The sequence below is a fragment of the Nuphar pumila genome, chromosome 5 (assembly GCF_984573655.1).
Source record: "Nuphar pumila chromosome 5, dmNupPumi1.hap1.1, whole genome shotgun sequence".
Taxonomy (NCBI): Eukaryota; Viridiplantae; Streptophyta; class Magnoliopsida; order Nymphaeales; family Nymphaeaceae; genus Nuphar; species Nuphar pumila.
The window spans coordinates 41749433-41766914 of record NC_143253.1 but is presented as its reverse complement, the minus strand read 5'-3'; the positions used below and the strand labels follow the sequence as shown (position 1 = coordinate 41766914).

The 17482-nt window shown below is 39.3% G+C and overlaps 1 protein-coding gene across 5 annotated transcripts in view; it reads left to right on the top strand.

The window, feature by feature from the left end:
• The first annotated feature begins 3287 nt into the window (after window positions 1–3287).
• Window positions 3288–17482, top strand: part of MMH-1 (MUTM homolog-1) — a 123739-nt gene continuing 109544 nt past the window's right edge. For all 5 annotated transcript variants that reach the window (XM_090006042.1, XM_090006041.1, XM_090006044.1 and 2 more), the window contains exon 1: window positions 3288–3569. In XM_090006042.1, the coding sequence (XP_089862168.1) occupies window positions 3341–3569 (229 nt within the window). In that variant the 5' untranslated portion in view covers window positions 3288–3340. The remainder of the gene's footprint in view (window positions 3570–17482) is intronic.

The following is a 17482-nucleotide window of genomic DNA, read 5'->3' as shown; positions in this document are numbered from 1 at the left end:
GTGTATATAGATCTGCAGGTCGCATCAATATTTTCATGTCTAAAGTTACAGGGCGTGTACTCAAGCATTTCACATCTTGTTCAAGCTCATTCTGTCTAAGACCGTCTAAAAATAATTCATATTGTTCCATGAAGTGAAACATCGTTAAACATAAATACATGGTTTTGCTCAGTGTGACATGCATAGATTCAACTCTTTATGTGTTTATCATACATGCACAAAAGTATTGTCTTCTATATGCCAATGCCCACTTCTCTCTTTCTATATATAAATTTTGTAACCACACACAATCTTCAAGGTCATACATCTGAATCATTTTCTCCCAATCAGACATAAAGGTGACCTCGTTTACGCTCTCAAGTACACACCTTGTAATTTTTTTGTCAAACCTTGTCTTCTGATTAAATATGTGTCCTATGTTCTTTGCTGCATTTTGAAAGATATGCCACAAACATAGGCGATGAAGTGTAACTGGCCATACATGAGACACTGCAGCTCCAATGACGTAATTAGCATCTGTAAGTATAGCTTCAGGTTGCTTCCCATTCATTGCCTGTGTAAATACTTTGAACAACCACTTAAAGTTTTTATTGGTCTGGTCGTACAAAAAAGTGTCGCCTAATATACAACTATGTGAGTGATGGTTCACTTCGACAAACTGCGCAAGTGACCACTGTTCAGTATTAATCTTCATTATCGTATAAAAAACAAGCACATCATTGAAGCATTCATAATCAATTCTTGACTTTGAATCTGCCCAAAACATATTTACAACATATCCATCTTCATCCAGTTGCATTGCACTAAAGAAACCAGGGTCAATGCTTGATTTATTCTGTAAGTAATCAATCAAAGAACATATTTCTCCATTCTTGATGTTATCTGTCCTCTTCATTCTTAAGTGGTTTCTTAGATCCATAGGTGTGAATGACACATTCTCGAGACCACCATCTATGTGCGCACACATATTGCATGTCTTCCTTGGTGCAATGCCGATGCTATCAGCTGTTTTAACAATTGCAGCATGCGCTTCTGTTACTTTACAATGTGACCTTGACATAGGAGTCATAAACGAAGTTGCTAAATCACGGTTATGATCACTGATTAAAGTATGAACTACATATTTTCCATTCGGAAGTCTCTTAACACCATTCTCGCTGGACATCTACATCTTAAATCTGGCTTACTCCTTGTTGGATATTCACTTGACTTCCTTCAACCTTCCTTAAAACAAATATATGTCTTTCTCACCATGACACCCTGTGCATTTTTTTACCAAGAATACCTTTTAATATTAAAACCAAGTCTTAAGACATAATCATAGTAAAATTTATATGCAACTTCCTCATTATTAAACTGCACTCCTTCTATGGGAATAGAGTCAAGTGTACTATCATGTTCATTCTCAGTGCCTGCACCTTTATAAAGTGTACTGTCATGATCGTCTACCTCATTATCGAATTGTATTTCTTCTGCTGCAACATTCAAGTCAAGAGTAAATCTAATGCCTGCACTCTTCTTATCATGTGCAACATTAGTGTACACGTTCACTTCTCCATAACTTTCTAATGATTGAGATAAATCATCTTCATTGCAACCAGATGATAAGCTCACCATTGTCATAAGCATGACATCATTTTGCGTTAAATGGATACCGATAAGGTTAAGCAAGTCAAAGAAATGCTTGAATGAATCACAATATAAAAGCAACAACGATTTCTTATTTGCTTATACTATGTATCGAGTTGTTACTTACCATGCCAATAAAAGAAACAAATTATCGTATATGTGTGTTGACGATAGTGATTCATGTGACAACGATTTAATTATATCTACAACGCTGTGAAGCGATTTCAATAAAAATCACTAAATGAGTAGCGATTTGAATACGAAAATCGCCACCGCAAGCACGCAATAATTTATTTTCGCACACATATATTTTAAAATACTTTTTACAAATATCTTACAAATTGATACTAAAAAACACAAAATATCTTACAAATCGATATACATATCACATAATATATTACAAATCGATATGACAATTCAACATAATAACTTACAAATCGACACTACAAAATACATAATATCTTACAAATCGATATACATATTGCAAAATATATTATAAATAAATGCAGAAATTCAGCATAATAACTTACAAATCGACACTACAAAACACATAATATCTTACAAATCGATATACATATCGCAAAATCTATTTCAAATCGATACAAAAATTCAGCATAATAGCTTATAAATCGTTATTAACAAATAAAATAATATCCCATAATTGGTAGTATGTTACTACAACTGCGATTTGCGATACATTGCATATACTAAGTGAATGAACGATACCAGATGGGGTAGAGGCCTTTTCTCGCATCTGTAAATAAGAATTGTTGTCAACATGTCCCATCGTCTTACAAATATCTTTCATTTTTCAACCATAGAAAGGACAAGATCTACCTGCAATAACAAAACAACGCCTTAATGATACTCACGACGACATACGTTTGTCAACAACAGCATGATGACATGAAAAAGTACTCACGATACCTTAATGGCATTTGTTGGAATGTTTATGCGTCATTGTTTTTTTCCATACTGCCTAACTACAATGAAAAAGAAGATAAGATTGTAAAAAGAGATGATTGACAAATGACCATATGCCTCCCACCAATAATCGAACCAATCGATTGATTTATAATTATCTCCATGAGGTAGGAGCGAACTTGAAAATATTTTATAACACAAGGCAGAAACAAGAAGGCGATAATTGTTATAACACAAGCTAAAAACCAAGGTTGGATCCTGGACTCGAGACGACGACAAAGGTTGCTCCAGCGACAACAAACGATGGTAAATGATGCATCGTCAAAAGGAGCTCCTGTTACAGCAGATGGTGCAAAAGTTTACTGCTTAGGGCAAAAATGAAATGTTTAGACTTTGAAGAGTTAATATCATCCTTAAGCATGAAGGATATTTTTGTTTTTTTTTTGAAACGTTATTTATTTTTTTAATAAAAGACATTTTTGTCTTTTTCTTGAACCCTCATTTCATAAAGAGAATAACAGGAAAGGGTACTTAAGTCTTTGCAACAGCACTGGACTCAGATGCTAAGTGATGCGACACACGCTGAAATACCAGCCCCATGTGCTACGCTAATTCGGACCCCAAACACGCACTGTAGCAAACCGTGCGTCTTCCTGCGAGAACACGCAACACGGTCTCATTCCGCCGCGTATAATACGAGCTGCCCCCCTGCAGTTGCACTCGCGCTCGCTGCGTTGCTCCTCTTGCTCCCTCCCTCCAAAACCCTGACGGTGGGGACTCAGTCAGGATGCCGGAGCTTCCGGAGGTGGAGGCCGCAAGGAGGGCCATCGAAGAGCACTGCTGTGGCAAGAGGATCGTCCGCTCTGTCGTCGCCGACGACCCCAAGGTCGTGGAAGGCGTCTCTCCCTCCGATTTCCAGAAATCGCTTCAGGGGAAGACCATCGTCGCTGCGCACCGCAAGGGCAAGAACATGTGGCTCCAACTCGACTCCCCTCCTTTCCCTTCCTTCCAATTCGGTACACAAAACGACAACTATTTCCCTTTTTACTTGTCATCATCGTTCCGAGATACGCATTTGCTTCGGTTTTCCCTTTTACATGCTCACATCTTCTCGTGGCTTCTGTCGCGCAATGCGAAAATGAAGGCAAATTGTCTTGAGAATATGCGTTTTATTTTACTACTGGCGGTGATTGATCGTCTTTGTAGAATCTGACGATATGTTCGATGCTGCATTAGCGACTTGAGAGGTATTAAGTCCAGAACACTATGTTAGAAAGGAAACGAACTCGTTAACAAAGAATTTGAATTGCTTCTGAACGTCTTATTGCCAATTGTTGTGCAATGGTCTTCCTCATTCCCGCTTGCTTTCTGAACGGCCCTGTACAAGCGTCCGAGAATGACTCGCTGGACTTGTATGCAACGCGTGAACAGAGTGCAGCTAACTCTAGTCATCGATGAGTTCGTCGGGCTTATGTATGAGGCGCAACTCCTCTGATTCATTAGGTCTGGTTAATTTGCAGCCTTTGACAAACAGAAGCTCTACAATGTTATCAAGCGGGGAAGCATAACTAGAGAGCGGGAGATTCTTATTTAATGATTGGTTTCTAATGGATTTATTATGGGCTTTGCGTTATTATTTGAGGTTCATGATTCCTAGGCCTCAATGCATTTTTTTTCGTTTGAACTAGGCGTGGAGAACTGATAAAATCTCAACAGAAATCAGAACTGAAGATTGTTTTACAAATTTGGAGATTTTGATATAAAAAATGTTCGAGTCTTCAAAATAGGCTTGATTAACATTAAGAAATAACTTTGTTTGGTTAATTGGAGAGGTTAAGGTTGTTCATTTTGATTGTCCGTTTGTTGTCTTTTAGGGTCAGTGCTTAGTGCAAATGCTCAGGTTGTCAGCGAGGAATCATGGGTTTGAGTCCTGAGAGTAGTCACTTCTTGCAAAATGCAGGAGGTTAGGACCGTCTTCATTCTGCCCCTCCCCAGCACCCTGGAATATGGATAACATGAACTTCAGTTTCTCCTCCACCACGAGATGGTTTTCAATGAAAGCTGGATTAGGTGGATCAAAGATTAGTCTATTCTACTTCAGTTTTAATCCGCATCAGTGGCTGAAAAGTGGATCATTTCTAGCGTATAAGGCAAGGTTGTCCTTTGTCCCTGCTTCTCTTCAGTATTGCATACGAAGGCCTGACAACAGCATGAGGAAGGCCACACCTACCGGTTTGTCAATAGGATCTCCCTCTCAGCTATTTCACCATTCATCCTCCTTTAGTTCTCAGATGATGTACTTTGTAACAACCCAAACTGACCCTCGAAATTACGGAAAACATTTCAGGGATCCGGGACACATTACAGATTTAATATACACAACCCTAATAAGCATTCAGACAGAGAATAAAAATTTAATCCATGAACTGAAATTGAATTGACTTAATCAACTAGTCTCAACGAAGGTTTGCACAGTTTACAAAACAAAAATGAAACATCTCATATATGTTAGTGTAATACCCGTGAATTTTACCAGATAAATAAACTTGAAATTTATGTCCTTGAACTGGTACAAGGATATTTTTTATTATTTTATGTGTTATTCATATTCGGATATTGGATATTTTGTTTGGATCTTCAATATCAGATCCATAATATCATTTTTGAATCTTCGATATTCCATTTGGATCTTAGATAGCGGATCACTAAATTTGATAAGGGATTTTAGGCAAATGGATCAGATCTTTGATATTGGATCCAGGACGAATGAAGTGGATCCACGAAGTTTAAATCAGATTCTTAATAAGAAAATTTCTATATCGGATTTATAACACCTTATGGGGATCCGTAATAGCCTATGCGATGTTTGGATCCACACTACTTCATTTGGATCCTGGTCTTCAGAGATTTAAATATGGTAAGGGTCCAATTAAAATTCTAATTGGAACTCAGATATTGGATATTTTGAAATTTTAATAGAGATTGCACATTGGAAACCATAATGCCCAAATAAATATTTACTTTTGGATCCATGGTACTCTATTCGAAATCTTACCGAAAACTTTATCATGTTTCGGATCCTTGGGCGGATCCGGATTTGCTTAATTGGATCCATGAATGTATTGGGTCCTGGACCCATAGCATCCATTAGGGCGTGGTCCAAATCAAAAGATTCAGATTTAGATCCGGATGGTTTTAAGTTGGACCCAAAGTTTAAATGGGTCTCGGGTCGCAGTCGATCCAAAGTCACACATACATGTGCGTTAAAATGAAAGATGACATGCATTAAAGAAAAAAGAAATACATGTTAAAAAGGGTAAGAAAGAAAACATATGTTAAGAAAAAAAAAACTTATATAAGAGAACGTGAAACCCTAAGAGGGGTTTACGCTCTTAAGCAAGGGAGAGGGGGGCAGCTGCACGCCGCTGTGAGGTGGGTAACGGACCCACGACTTTCCCGATTTTTTCTCCCACGATCTCTTCAAACCCCTCTCCTCCCCGATTCTCTCTCACCACCTCGTTATTGTGAAAGTATCTCCAACAAGATACTACGAACAATATTACAATATTCTTGGAAATAAATGCGTATACAAACGCCCACAAGAACACTTGAAACACTTATGCACACAATGCACAACACAAATTCACAAATGCACAAATACGAACCCAAAAGTCATAAGTTCCACTAACACAAGCTTGGGCTATAATCCCAAAGCCTTACCAAATACAATAGAGGAGAGCCATTTATATAGGTCTTGGAGAGACCCTTGGAGGGGCTCCCACATAGTCGTTGGAGCCCCTCCAACCGTCACAAATGTGACTCTTGGAGGGACCCAACGACTAGTGGTGGGCCCTCCAAGGTACAAAGTACAAAGGGCACAAAAAAGAAAAAAGAGAAAAGAAAAGAGAAAAATAAAAAGGGAAAAAATACAATACATATTCAAGAAATGAATATGCGCAAAAATGAGAAAAAGACTAAACTACCCCTACGGCTAAATAATAGAAATATTATATATATATATATAATAAGTAGATACATATATATTAATATATGTATATGTATTACCTTATATATATAATATATATATAACATTACATGATTTGATTACATAATTTAACACCCCCCTCAAACTTAGGGCAGGATGACCGAAAGTTTGCTAAGAAGGAAGTTGAAGCACGGAGCACACAAAGCTTTAGTGAAGAAATCCGCCAACTGATATTCTGATGTGACATATGGAAGGTCAATGACTCCTTTGAGATACGCCTCACGAACATAATGACAATCCATTTCTATGTGTTTGGTCCGCTCATGGAAAGTGTGATTCTTAGCATTATAAATCACACTTTTGTTGTCACAGCATAGTTTGGTGGGCCCTTCTATTGTGATCCCCATATCTTCCAGCAACTGATGGATCCATACAATTTCCATAGTAGTAGTCGCCATGACACGATATTCGGCTTCAGTTGATGATAGAGACACCTTTTGCTGCTTCTTACATCTCCATGAAATCAGCGAATCCCCTAAGAACACACAAAAACCAGTGGTGGAGTGATGGTTATTTGGGTTACCTCCCCAATCAGAGTCAGTAAATGCCATTAATTTTAAATCAGAGGAAGAGGACAAAAAAACTCCCTTATTTAGAGTGCCATTTATGTATCTTACGACTCGTAAGATAGCACTCATGTGAACGGAGGTTGGTGCATGCTGAAACTGACTTGCCGTATGAACTGCATGTGAGATATCTGGTCTTGTAATACTCAGATACATCAACGATCCTACAAGCTGTCTGTAGAGAGTAGGATCAGAGAGAAGAACACCATCATCAATTTTCATTTTAGCTCCTACTATAGCAGGAGTTTCACAATCCTTATCATCAGTAATACCTGAATTGTCAATAATCTCAGACACAAGCTTAGTTTGAGACAAAAAATACCCTATATGAGAGTGAGCTACTTCAATACCTCAAAAATAAGTTAGAAAACCCAAGTCAGACATTTCAAACTTATCTTTTAAAATTGATTTTATGCTTTTAACCCCTTTAGAATCACTTCCGGTTATAAGCATATCATCCACATATAGAAGTAAAATAACAATCCCTGCATTAGATTTCTTAACAAGTAAAACAGTATTAGTAAAGCAAGATGAAAAATCATTTTCTATCATTACAGAGTTAAACCTATCATACAAAGCCTTAGGGGTTTGTTTTGAGCCATAAAAGGCTTTCCTAAGGCGAAGCACCTTCCCTTTTGGAGTCTCCATTCCAGGTGGAGCATCCATGTAAACCTCTTCATTCAAATCAGCATTCAGAAAAACATTCTTAACATCCATTTGATAGATGTTTCATTTGTTGATAGAAGCAACAAAGATGAGACATCAGACAATTATCATTCGAGCAACCAGGACAAAAGTTTCTTCATAGTCAATCCCATACTCTTGATTATACCCTTTAGCAACTAATCGAGCTTTGTATCTCTCCAGAGATCCATCGCTCTTAGTCTTACCCTTAAATACCCAACGAGAGCCTATGATTTTCTTTCCAATAGGTAGAGCTTGAAATTCCCACGTCTCTGCTTTCCTAAGAGCAGTGAGTTTATTTTGCATAGCTTCTTGCCATTCTATACATTTTTTAGCTTCCTCAAAATTCCTTGGTTCAAAGTAAGAGTGAATAACGCTAAGACAAACCCTATATTTGGGTGAAAAAGAATCAAATGAGACAAACCTAGAGGGTACTCTTCTACTTCTCTCAGTTCTTCGTAGATTATCATTTGTTGAATTAGAACTGCTAGGTTCACTGTATTTTTCAATAGCACTTCTGAAATTACTTCTATCTCTATGGATATATGTTATATGTTCTCTTAAATCTTCTTCATTACTATGTTGAGGTACCAAGGGAAGAGGAGTGGAGCTATCTTCATTTTCATTGATGTCATTAGGAGTAAAACCATCATCACTATCCTCATTGTCATCATCATGAGCTAACATTTCAAATAGGAAAGAATAATCCATGTTATCTTCACAGGATTCACCTTTTTCAAAACCATTAACATTTTCCAGAAAACTCACATTTCTAGAGACATACAACTTATCATTCTTGATATCATAACAACGAAACCCCTTATGGGTTTCAGAATATTCAAGAAAAGCACAGGGAATCACTTTAGGTGAGAGCTTATCGTTCTTATCAGTAAGAACACAACATTTACAACCAAATATTCTTAATCGACTATAGTCAGGTTCTTTAGTATAGAGTTTTTCAAAAGCCGAGATATTGTTCAAGTTTTTAGAGGGAAGTCGATTTATCAGATAAACAGATGCAAGAGCAGCTTCAGCCCAAAAACCTTTTGGGATGTTTTGAGAGATCAACAAAGTTCGAGTTGTCTCTATTATATGTCTATGCTTTCTTTCGGCTAACCCATTTTGTTGAGGGGTTTTTGGACAAGATCTTTGGTGGAGAATACCATAATTTTCAAGATACTTTTTGAAATCATTTGAAAGGTATTCTCCACCTGAGTCAGTTCTAAAAATTTTGAGATTCCCATTAAACTGATTCTTAATCATCATATGATAGGTTTTAAAAGTTGAAAAAACTTCATATTTGTGTTTAAGAAAATAAATCCAACAATATCTCCTATAATCATCAGCAAAAATAACATAATAAGCAAATCCACCTTTTGATAAAACTGGTGCTGGACCCCATACATCAGAATGGACAATTTCAAACGGTCTAGTTGTAAACATAGATCTTTGAAAGATAGGTAATTTTTCCATTTTCCCAAGTATACAATCATTACAAGTAAAATCACTTTTGCATAAACTTTTGACAAAAGGCAAATGGTAATTTTTTACAATATTTGGATGTCCAAGTCTTTTGTGCCATACATTAATATCTTTTTGGACAACATTACAAAAATGATTCTTTGGAACTTGAAGGGAATCAACATAGTAAAGATCACCCTTCCTAGAGCCTTCCCCAATCAATCTCCCGGACGGGCGATCGTGTATCCAACATTTGTTAGATGAGAATTTTATATCACACCCATGATCCGAGAGTTGAGAAATGAAAAGTAAATTTAAGTTTAATTTGGGTATAAATCTAATTTTGGAATAAAGAATCCTTGTTTTTCAAAGTTACCCATTCCTTTTACTTTAAGAGACGTTTCATCCGCGGTTGAAACAAAGGATGGAAGGGGATTTTTTGTATACTCGAAAAAAGAATTAAAACTTGGAGTCATATAAAAGGAAGCACCCGAATCCAAAAGCCAAGAAGTCTTACCGGGGAGAGGAGGTTGACATGGCCGCACCGAAAGTGGCCCTTTTTAGAAGAGGTTGAAGAGCAACTACGATTTGTTGAAGAGAGAGGACTTCATTTGAAGATGATGGGCCTTCTTGAGTTGTAGTGGCCATGGCAAAAAGCTTTTTTAACTTTGGACACATGGGTTTGATGTGCCACGGTTCCTTACAAAAGTAGCAAGTAAGCTTGCTTTAGTCCCTCCTTCCTCCTTGTCCACTTGGATTTTGGTTTTCGAAATGAGGAGGCTTATATGTCTTTAAGTTGTTTCCCGGTCTTGAAACGGCATTTACACCTTCATTATCTTCATTATTCGAAGGTGTGGCTAATACACTTGGGGTATTCTTGCTTATACTCATCCGAGTTTCTTCCCCACTTAACTTAGTTAATACATCTTCAAGAGGGGGAGAAGAAAAAGCGGATAAAAGAGAAGATCATATTTGTTCGAATTCGGGCCTAAGCCCATTCAAAAAATAAAAAAATCTATCTTCTTCCAATTGTTTGTGACGGAGCTCTATGGCTTCACCACTCCATTTGGGTTCGAGCATAGCAAGCTCATCTCAAATACAAGAAAGCTCGGCAAACTACTCTCTAATAGACATTTCTCCTTGTTGAAGCGTTAGCGCCCTCTTTTGGAGATAGTATTTATGGGATAAATCCCTAGAGGTATACATCTTGTCAAGATATTTCCATGCTTGAGAAGCCTTCTTGAACTTTATGATATTTGCATTGATTCTCGTTTCTACGGTTGAAAAAATCTAAGCGAGGATTTTAAAATTTCTCATTTCCCATTCTTCATGCTTTTTCGTATATTCTTCAAGGGCCTTGGTTCTTTCATCTTCTTCAAGAATCTTTATCTCTCCTCCTTTTATTAAAGTTATCTTGGGTTCCGGTTCGGGAATCGAGCCTTGGACATAGCCCCAAAGCCCTTTTCCTTTGATGTGAGCTTCCATGTTACTGGCCTAAACATGATAGTTGGACCCATTGAGTTTAAACCCAAGATTGAAATGAGTCTTTTTCACCCATTAGAGAGGAGAGATTATGAAAACCAATATGTACCTCAAAGGCTTTTTAACTCTTTCTTGACAAAAGAGGCTTCTAAAATATTGCCCCGAAGGAGATGATCCACTCCAAACTCCAATAGCTTGAAGGCACATTTTTTGAGGCACTTCAAAAGAGAAGAAACACACCATCCTCCTTTAAACGAGGCTCTGATACCATGTGAAAGTATCTCCAAAAAGATACTACGAACAATATTACAATATTCTTGGAAATAAATGCATATACAAACGCCCAACAAGAACACTTGAAACACTTGTGCACACAATCCACAACACAAACTCACAAATGCACAAATACGAACCCAAAAGTCATAAGTTACACTAACACAAGCTTGGGCTATAATCCCAAAGCCTTACCAAATACAATGGAAGAGAGCCCTTTATATAGGGCTTGGAGAGACCCTTGGAGGGGCTCCCACATAGTCGTTGGAGCCCCTCCAACGGTGACAAATGTGATCGTTGGAGGGGCCCAACGACTAGTAGTGCCCCCCCCCCCCCAAGGTACAAAGTACAAAGGGTACAAAAAAGAAAAAAGAGAAAAAATGGGAAAAATAAAAAGGGAAAAAATACAATACATATTCAAGAAATGAATATGCGCAAAAATGAGAAAAAGACTAAACTACCCCTACGGCTAAATAATAGAAATATATATTAATATATGTATATGTATTACCTTATATATATAAAAAATATATATAACGTTACATGATTTGATTACATAATTTAACAATTATCTCTCCCTCTCTCTTGTTCACGATTCAAGGAGACTTCGCAGAGTCACGGCTGATCATGAGCACATCGATAGGAAACTCAGCGAAAAGGGAGAAAAGCTTCGAAAAGGGTAGATTTTTACGATGATTTTAGCATATATATTGAATATCAAGCATGCATTGGATTTGCCGTGAAACCTAAATCGGGAATTTGGGATTTAGGGTTGCTGTAAATCCCAAATCGAAAGCAAAGGGGATTTAGGGTTGCCGTAAACCCCAAATCAAAAAATTTGGGGATAAGTGGCTGTGAACCCCAAATCGAAAAAAATTTTGGTTGTAGGGTTTTCTTGTGTTTTTGCGAGTGTACTGCGTCGCAAGCATGTAATGTAGGTTTTACTATGTTTTCTGCAGTGTGCCTAATCTGGATTGAATTGATCAGTGGGATTTATAATCTGACTTGATATTTGTTTTCTTTTGCTCATATAACTGAGGTGCGGTTGTTTGTGATCCTGCGTTGAGTTTATTGCCATGATCCAAGTTATCTTAGTTGTTTGGGAATCAATAACTATAAGGTTCTATGCTTTTGCAGTATATTTTGTTCAAGTATGCGATGATTCGTTGCATTTTCACTCCTTCACGTGCGGAGGAATTGGGGATCAATTAGGGATTCCCTTTTAGCCTCTGTACACATGCATACAATCATCCTATATCCCTAAATCTAGACAACTTCTGTATTAGGTGGATCAAGAAGTTATTTGGAAACTCTGATGTCATTATTTATTTGGAATAAAATAAATGTTGTTGCTTGATTCACTCTTGTAATGTGCCTGAATGCTTAACCCAATGAAATGATTGTTTCCGCTGTTATATATATATATATATATAAATTCTTCAAAATTTAGGTTAAAATTTTGGGGCGCTACAGTTATGGTATCAGAGCCTGGGCACAATAAATCAAAGATCACGGTTGTGCCACACCCTGTAAGCGCTCTGTGAGTATAATGCATTATTTATTTATTTATTTATTATTTTGGTTACTTGCAGATCCTTTAAAGTATATATAAATAAATATATATATATATATATATATATATATGATATATGTGTATATGTACTTGTAATAATTGTAAGAATACTACAATTCATACATTGTAAATATATGTGTAAACGAGATACCAGACACATAAATATTATTGGATGTGAAGGAATTACCATTCACCTGACCCTACTCGATAGGACTAAGTATGAGAACATATTGGATATGGACATATTATTTTGAATATCACGCCGACGTTATATGTCGTCAAAGTTAGATGCCAATATTATGGCACCGACAAAACCATATAGGAACCAGAGGCCAGTATGCGAGAAAAGTACCCCAGTGTTTTCAGGTAGTCCTTCTATGAGAATTTCATGGACGAAATTCTTTTTAGGGGGAAATGATGTAATACCCGTGAATTTTATCAGATAAATAAACTTCAAATTTATGTCCTTGAACTGGTACAAGGGTATTTTTTATCATTTTATGTATTATTCTTATTCGTATATTCGATATTTTGTTTGGATCTTCAATATCGGATCCATAATATCATGTTCGGATCTTCGATATTGTATTTGGATCTTAGATAGCGGATCACTAAATTTGATAAGGGATTTTAGGCGAATGGATCGAATCTTTGATATTGGATCCAGGACGAATGAAGTGGATCCACGAAGTTTAAATCAGATTCTTAATAAGAAAATTTCTATATCGGATTTATAACACCTTATGGGGATCCGTAATAGCCTATGCGATGTTTGGATCCACACTACTTCATTTGGATCCTGGACTTCAGAGATTTAAATATGGTAAGGGTCCAATTAAAATTCTAATTGGATCTCAGATACTGGATATTTTGAAATTTTAATAGAGATTGCACATTGGAAACCATAATGACCAAATAAATATTTACTTTTGGATCCATGGTACTCTATTCGAAATCTTACTGAAAACTTTATCATGTTTCGGATCCTTGGGCGGATCCAGATTTGCTTAATTGGATCCATGAATGTATTGGGTCCTGGACCCATAGCATCCATTAGGGCGTGGTCCAAATCAAAAGATTCAGATCCTTAGATCCGGATGGTTTTAAGTTGGACCCAAAGTTTAAATGGGTCGCGGGTCTCGGGTCGCATTCGATCCAAAGTCGCACATACATGTGCGTTAAAATGAAAGATGACAAGCATTAAAGAAAAAGGAAATACACATTAAAAAGGGTAAGAAAGAAAACATATGTTAAGAAAAAAAAACTTATATAAGAGAACGTGAAACCCTAACAGGGGTTTGTTAAAATGTGTCACTCTTATTTATATATATATATATATATATATATATATATATACATATTTCTATTTTGTAAGCCCTAGGGGCATTTCAGTTATTTCAACATTCTCCCTTTTTACGCATCTTCACAATTGTGAACATGCATGTAATTTTTATTATTTTTCTTTTTCTATTTCTTTCTTTTTCATTTCTTATTTTTGTATTGCTTTGACTAAGTCAAAGCGGGAGGGGGTAGACCTTGGACCCCCTCCAACGGCTAGATTTCTAGCCGTTGGTGTAAAACCCATGTGAAAAAAAAATCGGATCTAGGCCGGGTCGGGTCTGGACCCGACCCAGGCCCGTTCTCGTTAAGGCTTTAAAACCTGACGCAAGGGGAGGATTTGTTTAAAAACAAACCCTCTCCCCTGTGCGCCACACCCCCACCCAGTCGACAGGATAAGGGAAGCCCTTGAGGATTTCCCCGATTTTCGGCCCTCCCTGAGCTCTTTAAGAGCATCGCAGGAGGGGAGGATAGACGCACCTCCCTCTCGAGTCTCCTCCTCCTCGCTCTCCTTGCGCCGACGCCCCTTCTCGAGAACCCCGTCACCTCCTCTCGTCCCCCGCGATCGCTGTCTTCGGCGACCACTCGCCGTTGGTCTTCACCCTCTTCCACCTTCTTCTTCCCTCTACTGCGGGGTGCCAACGACCCGCCGACCACCACCTTCTCCCTCCTCTTTCCTGCGAGCAACGACCTCCGGCTACTGCGCTGACGGCCGCCAACCGCCTTTCTTCTCCTCAGGTAAACCCCGCCCCCCACTCTTGCTTATTGTGTCGACAGGGGGCTCCGTTCCGTCTGTCCATCTTTCCTTGCCGGCAGGGGGGCGGAGCCCCTGCCGTTCATTGTGTCGACATGGGGCTTCGTTCCCCCTGTCCCTTTTTCCTTGCCGGCAGGGGGGCGGAGCCCCTGTCGTTCATTGTGTCGACAGGGGGCTCCGTTTCCCCTGTCCATCTTTCCTTGCCGGCAGGGGGGCAGAGCCCCTGCCGTTCATTGTGTCGACAGGGGGCTCCATTCCCCCTGTCCCTTTTTCCTTGCCGACAGGGGGGCGGAGCCCCTGCTGTTCATTGTGTCGACAGGGGGCTCTATTCCCCCTGTCCATCTTTCCTTGCCGGCAGGGGGGAGGAGCCCTGCCGTTCATTGTGTCGACAGGGGGCTCCATTCCCGCTGTCCCTTTTTCCTTGTTGGCAGGGGGGCAGAGCCCCCTGCCGTTCGTGGTGTCGACAGGGGGCTCCGCTCCCCCTGTCCCTCTTTCCTTGTCGGCACGGGGGCAGAGCCCCCTGCCGTTCGTGGTGTCGACAGGGGGATCCGTTCCCCCTGTCTTACCGACAGGGGGCTCAACCTCCCTTGCCGTTTGTTTTGTCAACAGGGGGGGGGGGGCTCCGTTCCCCCCTGTCCTTGTCTTGTCGGCAGGAGGCCCCTGCCGTTTGCCTTGTTGACAGGGGGCTCCGCTCCCCCTATCTCCCTTGTTTTGTCGGCAGGGGGCTTCGCCCCCCTGCCATTTGCTTTGTTGACAAGGGGCTCTACTCCCCCTGTTCCTCTACCCTTTACTGTTCCAGCAAGCAGGGAACCTCGGGCTCCCTGCCTTGTTGCCTCTGTCCCTCTTCTGCAGGGAGCTGAGCTCCTTGCCTACCCTCGTATTTGGGGTCCGGTACCACAGCAGGTCTTACCAGACCCGCTTCTCATTCGTATTAGGGCATATTGCTAACGTTTTAAGTATCGCAGGTTGAATGGTGGACCTTGCTCGCCCTCCGTGGCTCAAGTTCGTGCTTATCTACGCTCAGAGACTATCACAACTTTCTGAGGTAGGGTCAAGTCGCACAAGGGGCAATAGATGAACCTATTTAAGTTGAAATAATTAAGATGTCCATGCTAGATGTACTTAGATTTATATTGCTTATGCGTTGCGTATTTTCTTGTCTGCATATTTATGAGTCGAGATACGGTTTACTTGTCTGAGGTATGATTTACTAATTTGTGCATTACTTATGTGTTTTTCGTTCGATGTGCGGCTTCGCAAATCGAGAGTTGCTTTGAGTTTTGCCATCCTGGTATAATGTGCACATGCTCCTATTCATTTTAAGTATGTACCTACATAAATACAGTCTCGTGCATATCTTGTTTTGCTTGTTTTCAAGACAATGGAAGTTGCGCTTGTGCGCTATAGTTCTTTTAAAGAGGGTTTCCTTCTGCAAACCCAGTGCTCTTCAAAATGCACAGCTTTTGCAAAATTAAGTTTTAAGTCTTGCCGGATTGCGAAGTCACATTTGGGCCCTCCCAGGTCCACACACTTGGGAGGAATATTTTATAACTTCGATTCGAGTTGCGACCCAATTCGAATAACCCCGATTAGGGGCATGAGCTTATGAGTGAGTGGGGTTCTGTTAAAGGACCCATTCTTCATTTATTAAACCTAGTGTCGCGTGTCGTGCGAATCATGTTGATACTAAGATAAATTTTGGATGCAAGATTGATAGTGACGTGCCTTGTGTGAATGACTCAATATGGTATTGTGGCTTTTAAGGATGAATCGTGCGAAATGAGCACTCCTATATTCTTTAGATCGTTATGAAGTTGTGTGTTGGGGGTTTCCTGTTGAGAAGCCTACGCACCCATTTCTTTTTCAGTATAGCGTACTTTTAGACATGCACAACATGTTAAGTACTTTGTTGATCGGACGAGAGATCCGAGATGATCTTGCATCATGAAATATGCAAATTATTATTGAAATGAATTTAAGACTTATCTTGCCAAACCGTGTTGTATTACTTCTTTTGCAGATAATATCTGTTGGGGTTTCTTTAGTGAAACCATTTCCCTTTTATCGTAGTCGTACTTTTGACAAGTACGACCATATTTTTTGACAAGTACGTCTTCTTACGTTGCGATGATTGGATGAGTAGGTTGTGGCAACCTCGATGAGTGCAAATAACAAAATATTGTGATCACCTAAATAGGTGATGATTCCGCCTTCACTGGCAAGATACTCGAGTTGAGTCGAAAGACCAAAGTATGTAGAATGAGTCTTCAGTTAACTAACCCTGATGTACTCATTTGAACCGCTGACTTCTGTCAGGAGAGAGAACGAGAAGGTACAAAAACTTCGATGGACAAGCCATTAATGGCAGTTACGAGCAAAAGACTCAGCTTTCCCAGTCATCGAAGTTGGGGGAAGAGGACTACCATAATTATCCTAGGTGGTAGCCCTCCATGTTCAGGATGCATCCATTGTTTATGCTACTTTGGGGATTTCTCTCTTGGTCACTGGCCGTCCCCTTAGGTGTAGACACAGTCAGCTATCCGGGTTATCATAAAATACATAGCATAATAAACCCCCGGATCAGTCTAGGCTGTTTATAGAGTCGTGCCTTGTGCATACCCACTTGGCCAGTTAATATCAAAACATAATTGAAATCCGATCACACAATTTGTTGAGTTATGCACATATGAAGCTTATAGTGTGCAACGAGTTCAATACTTATGGAATTGTGGGTGTGGTTGATGGAGTGAAGA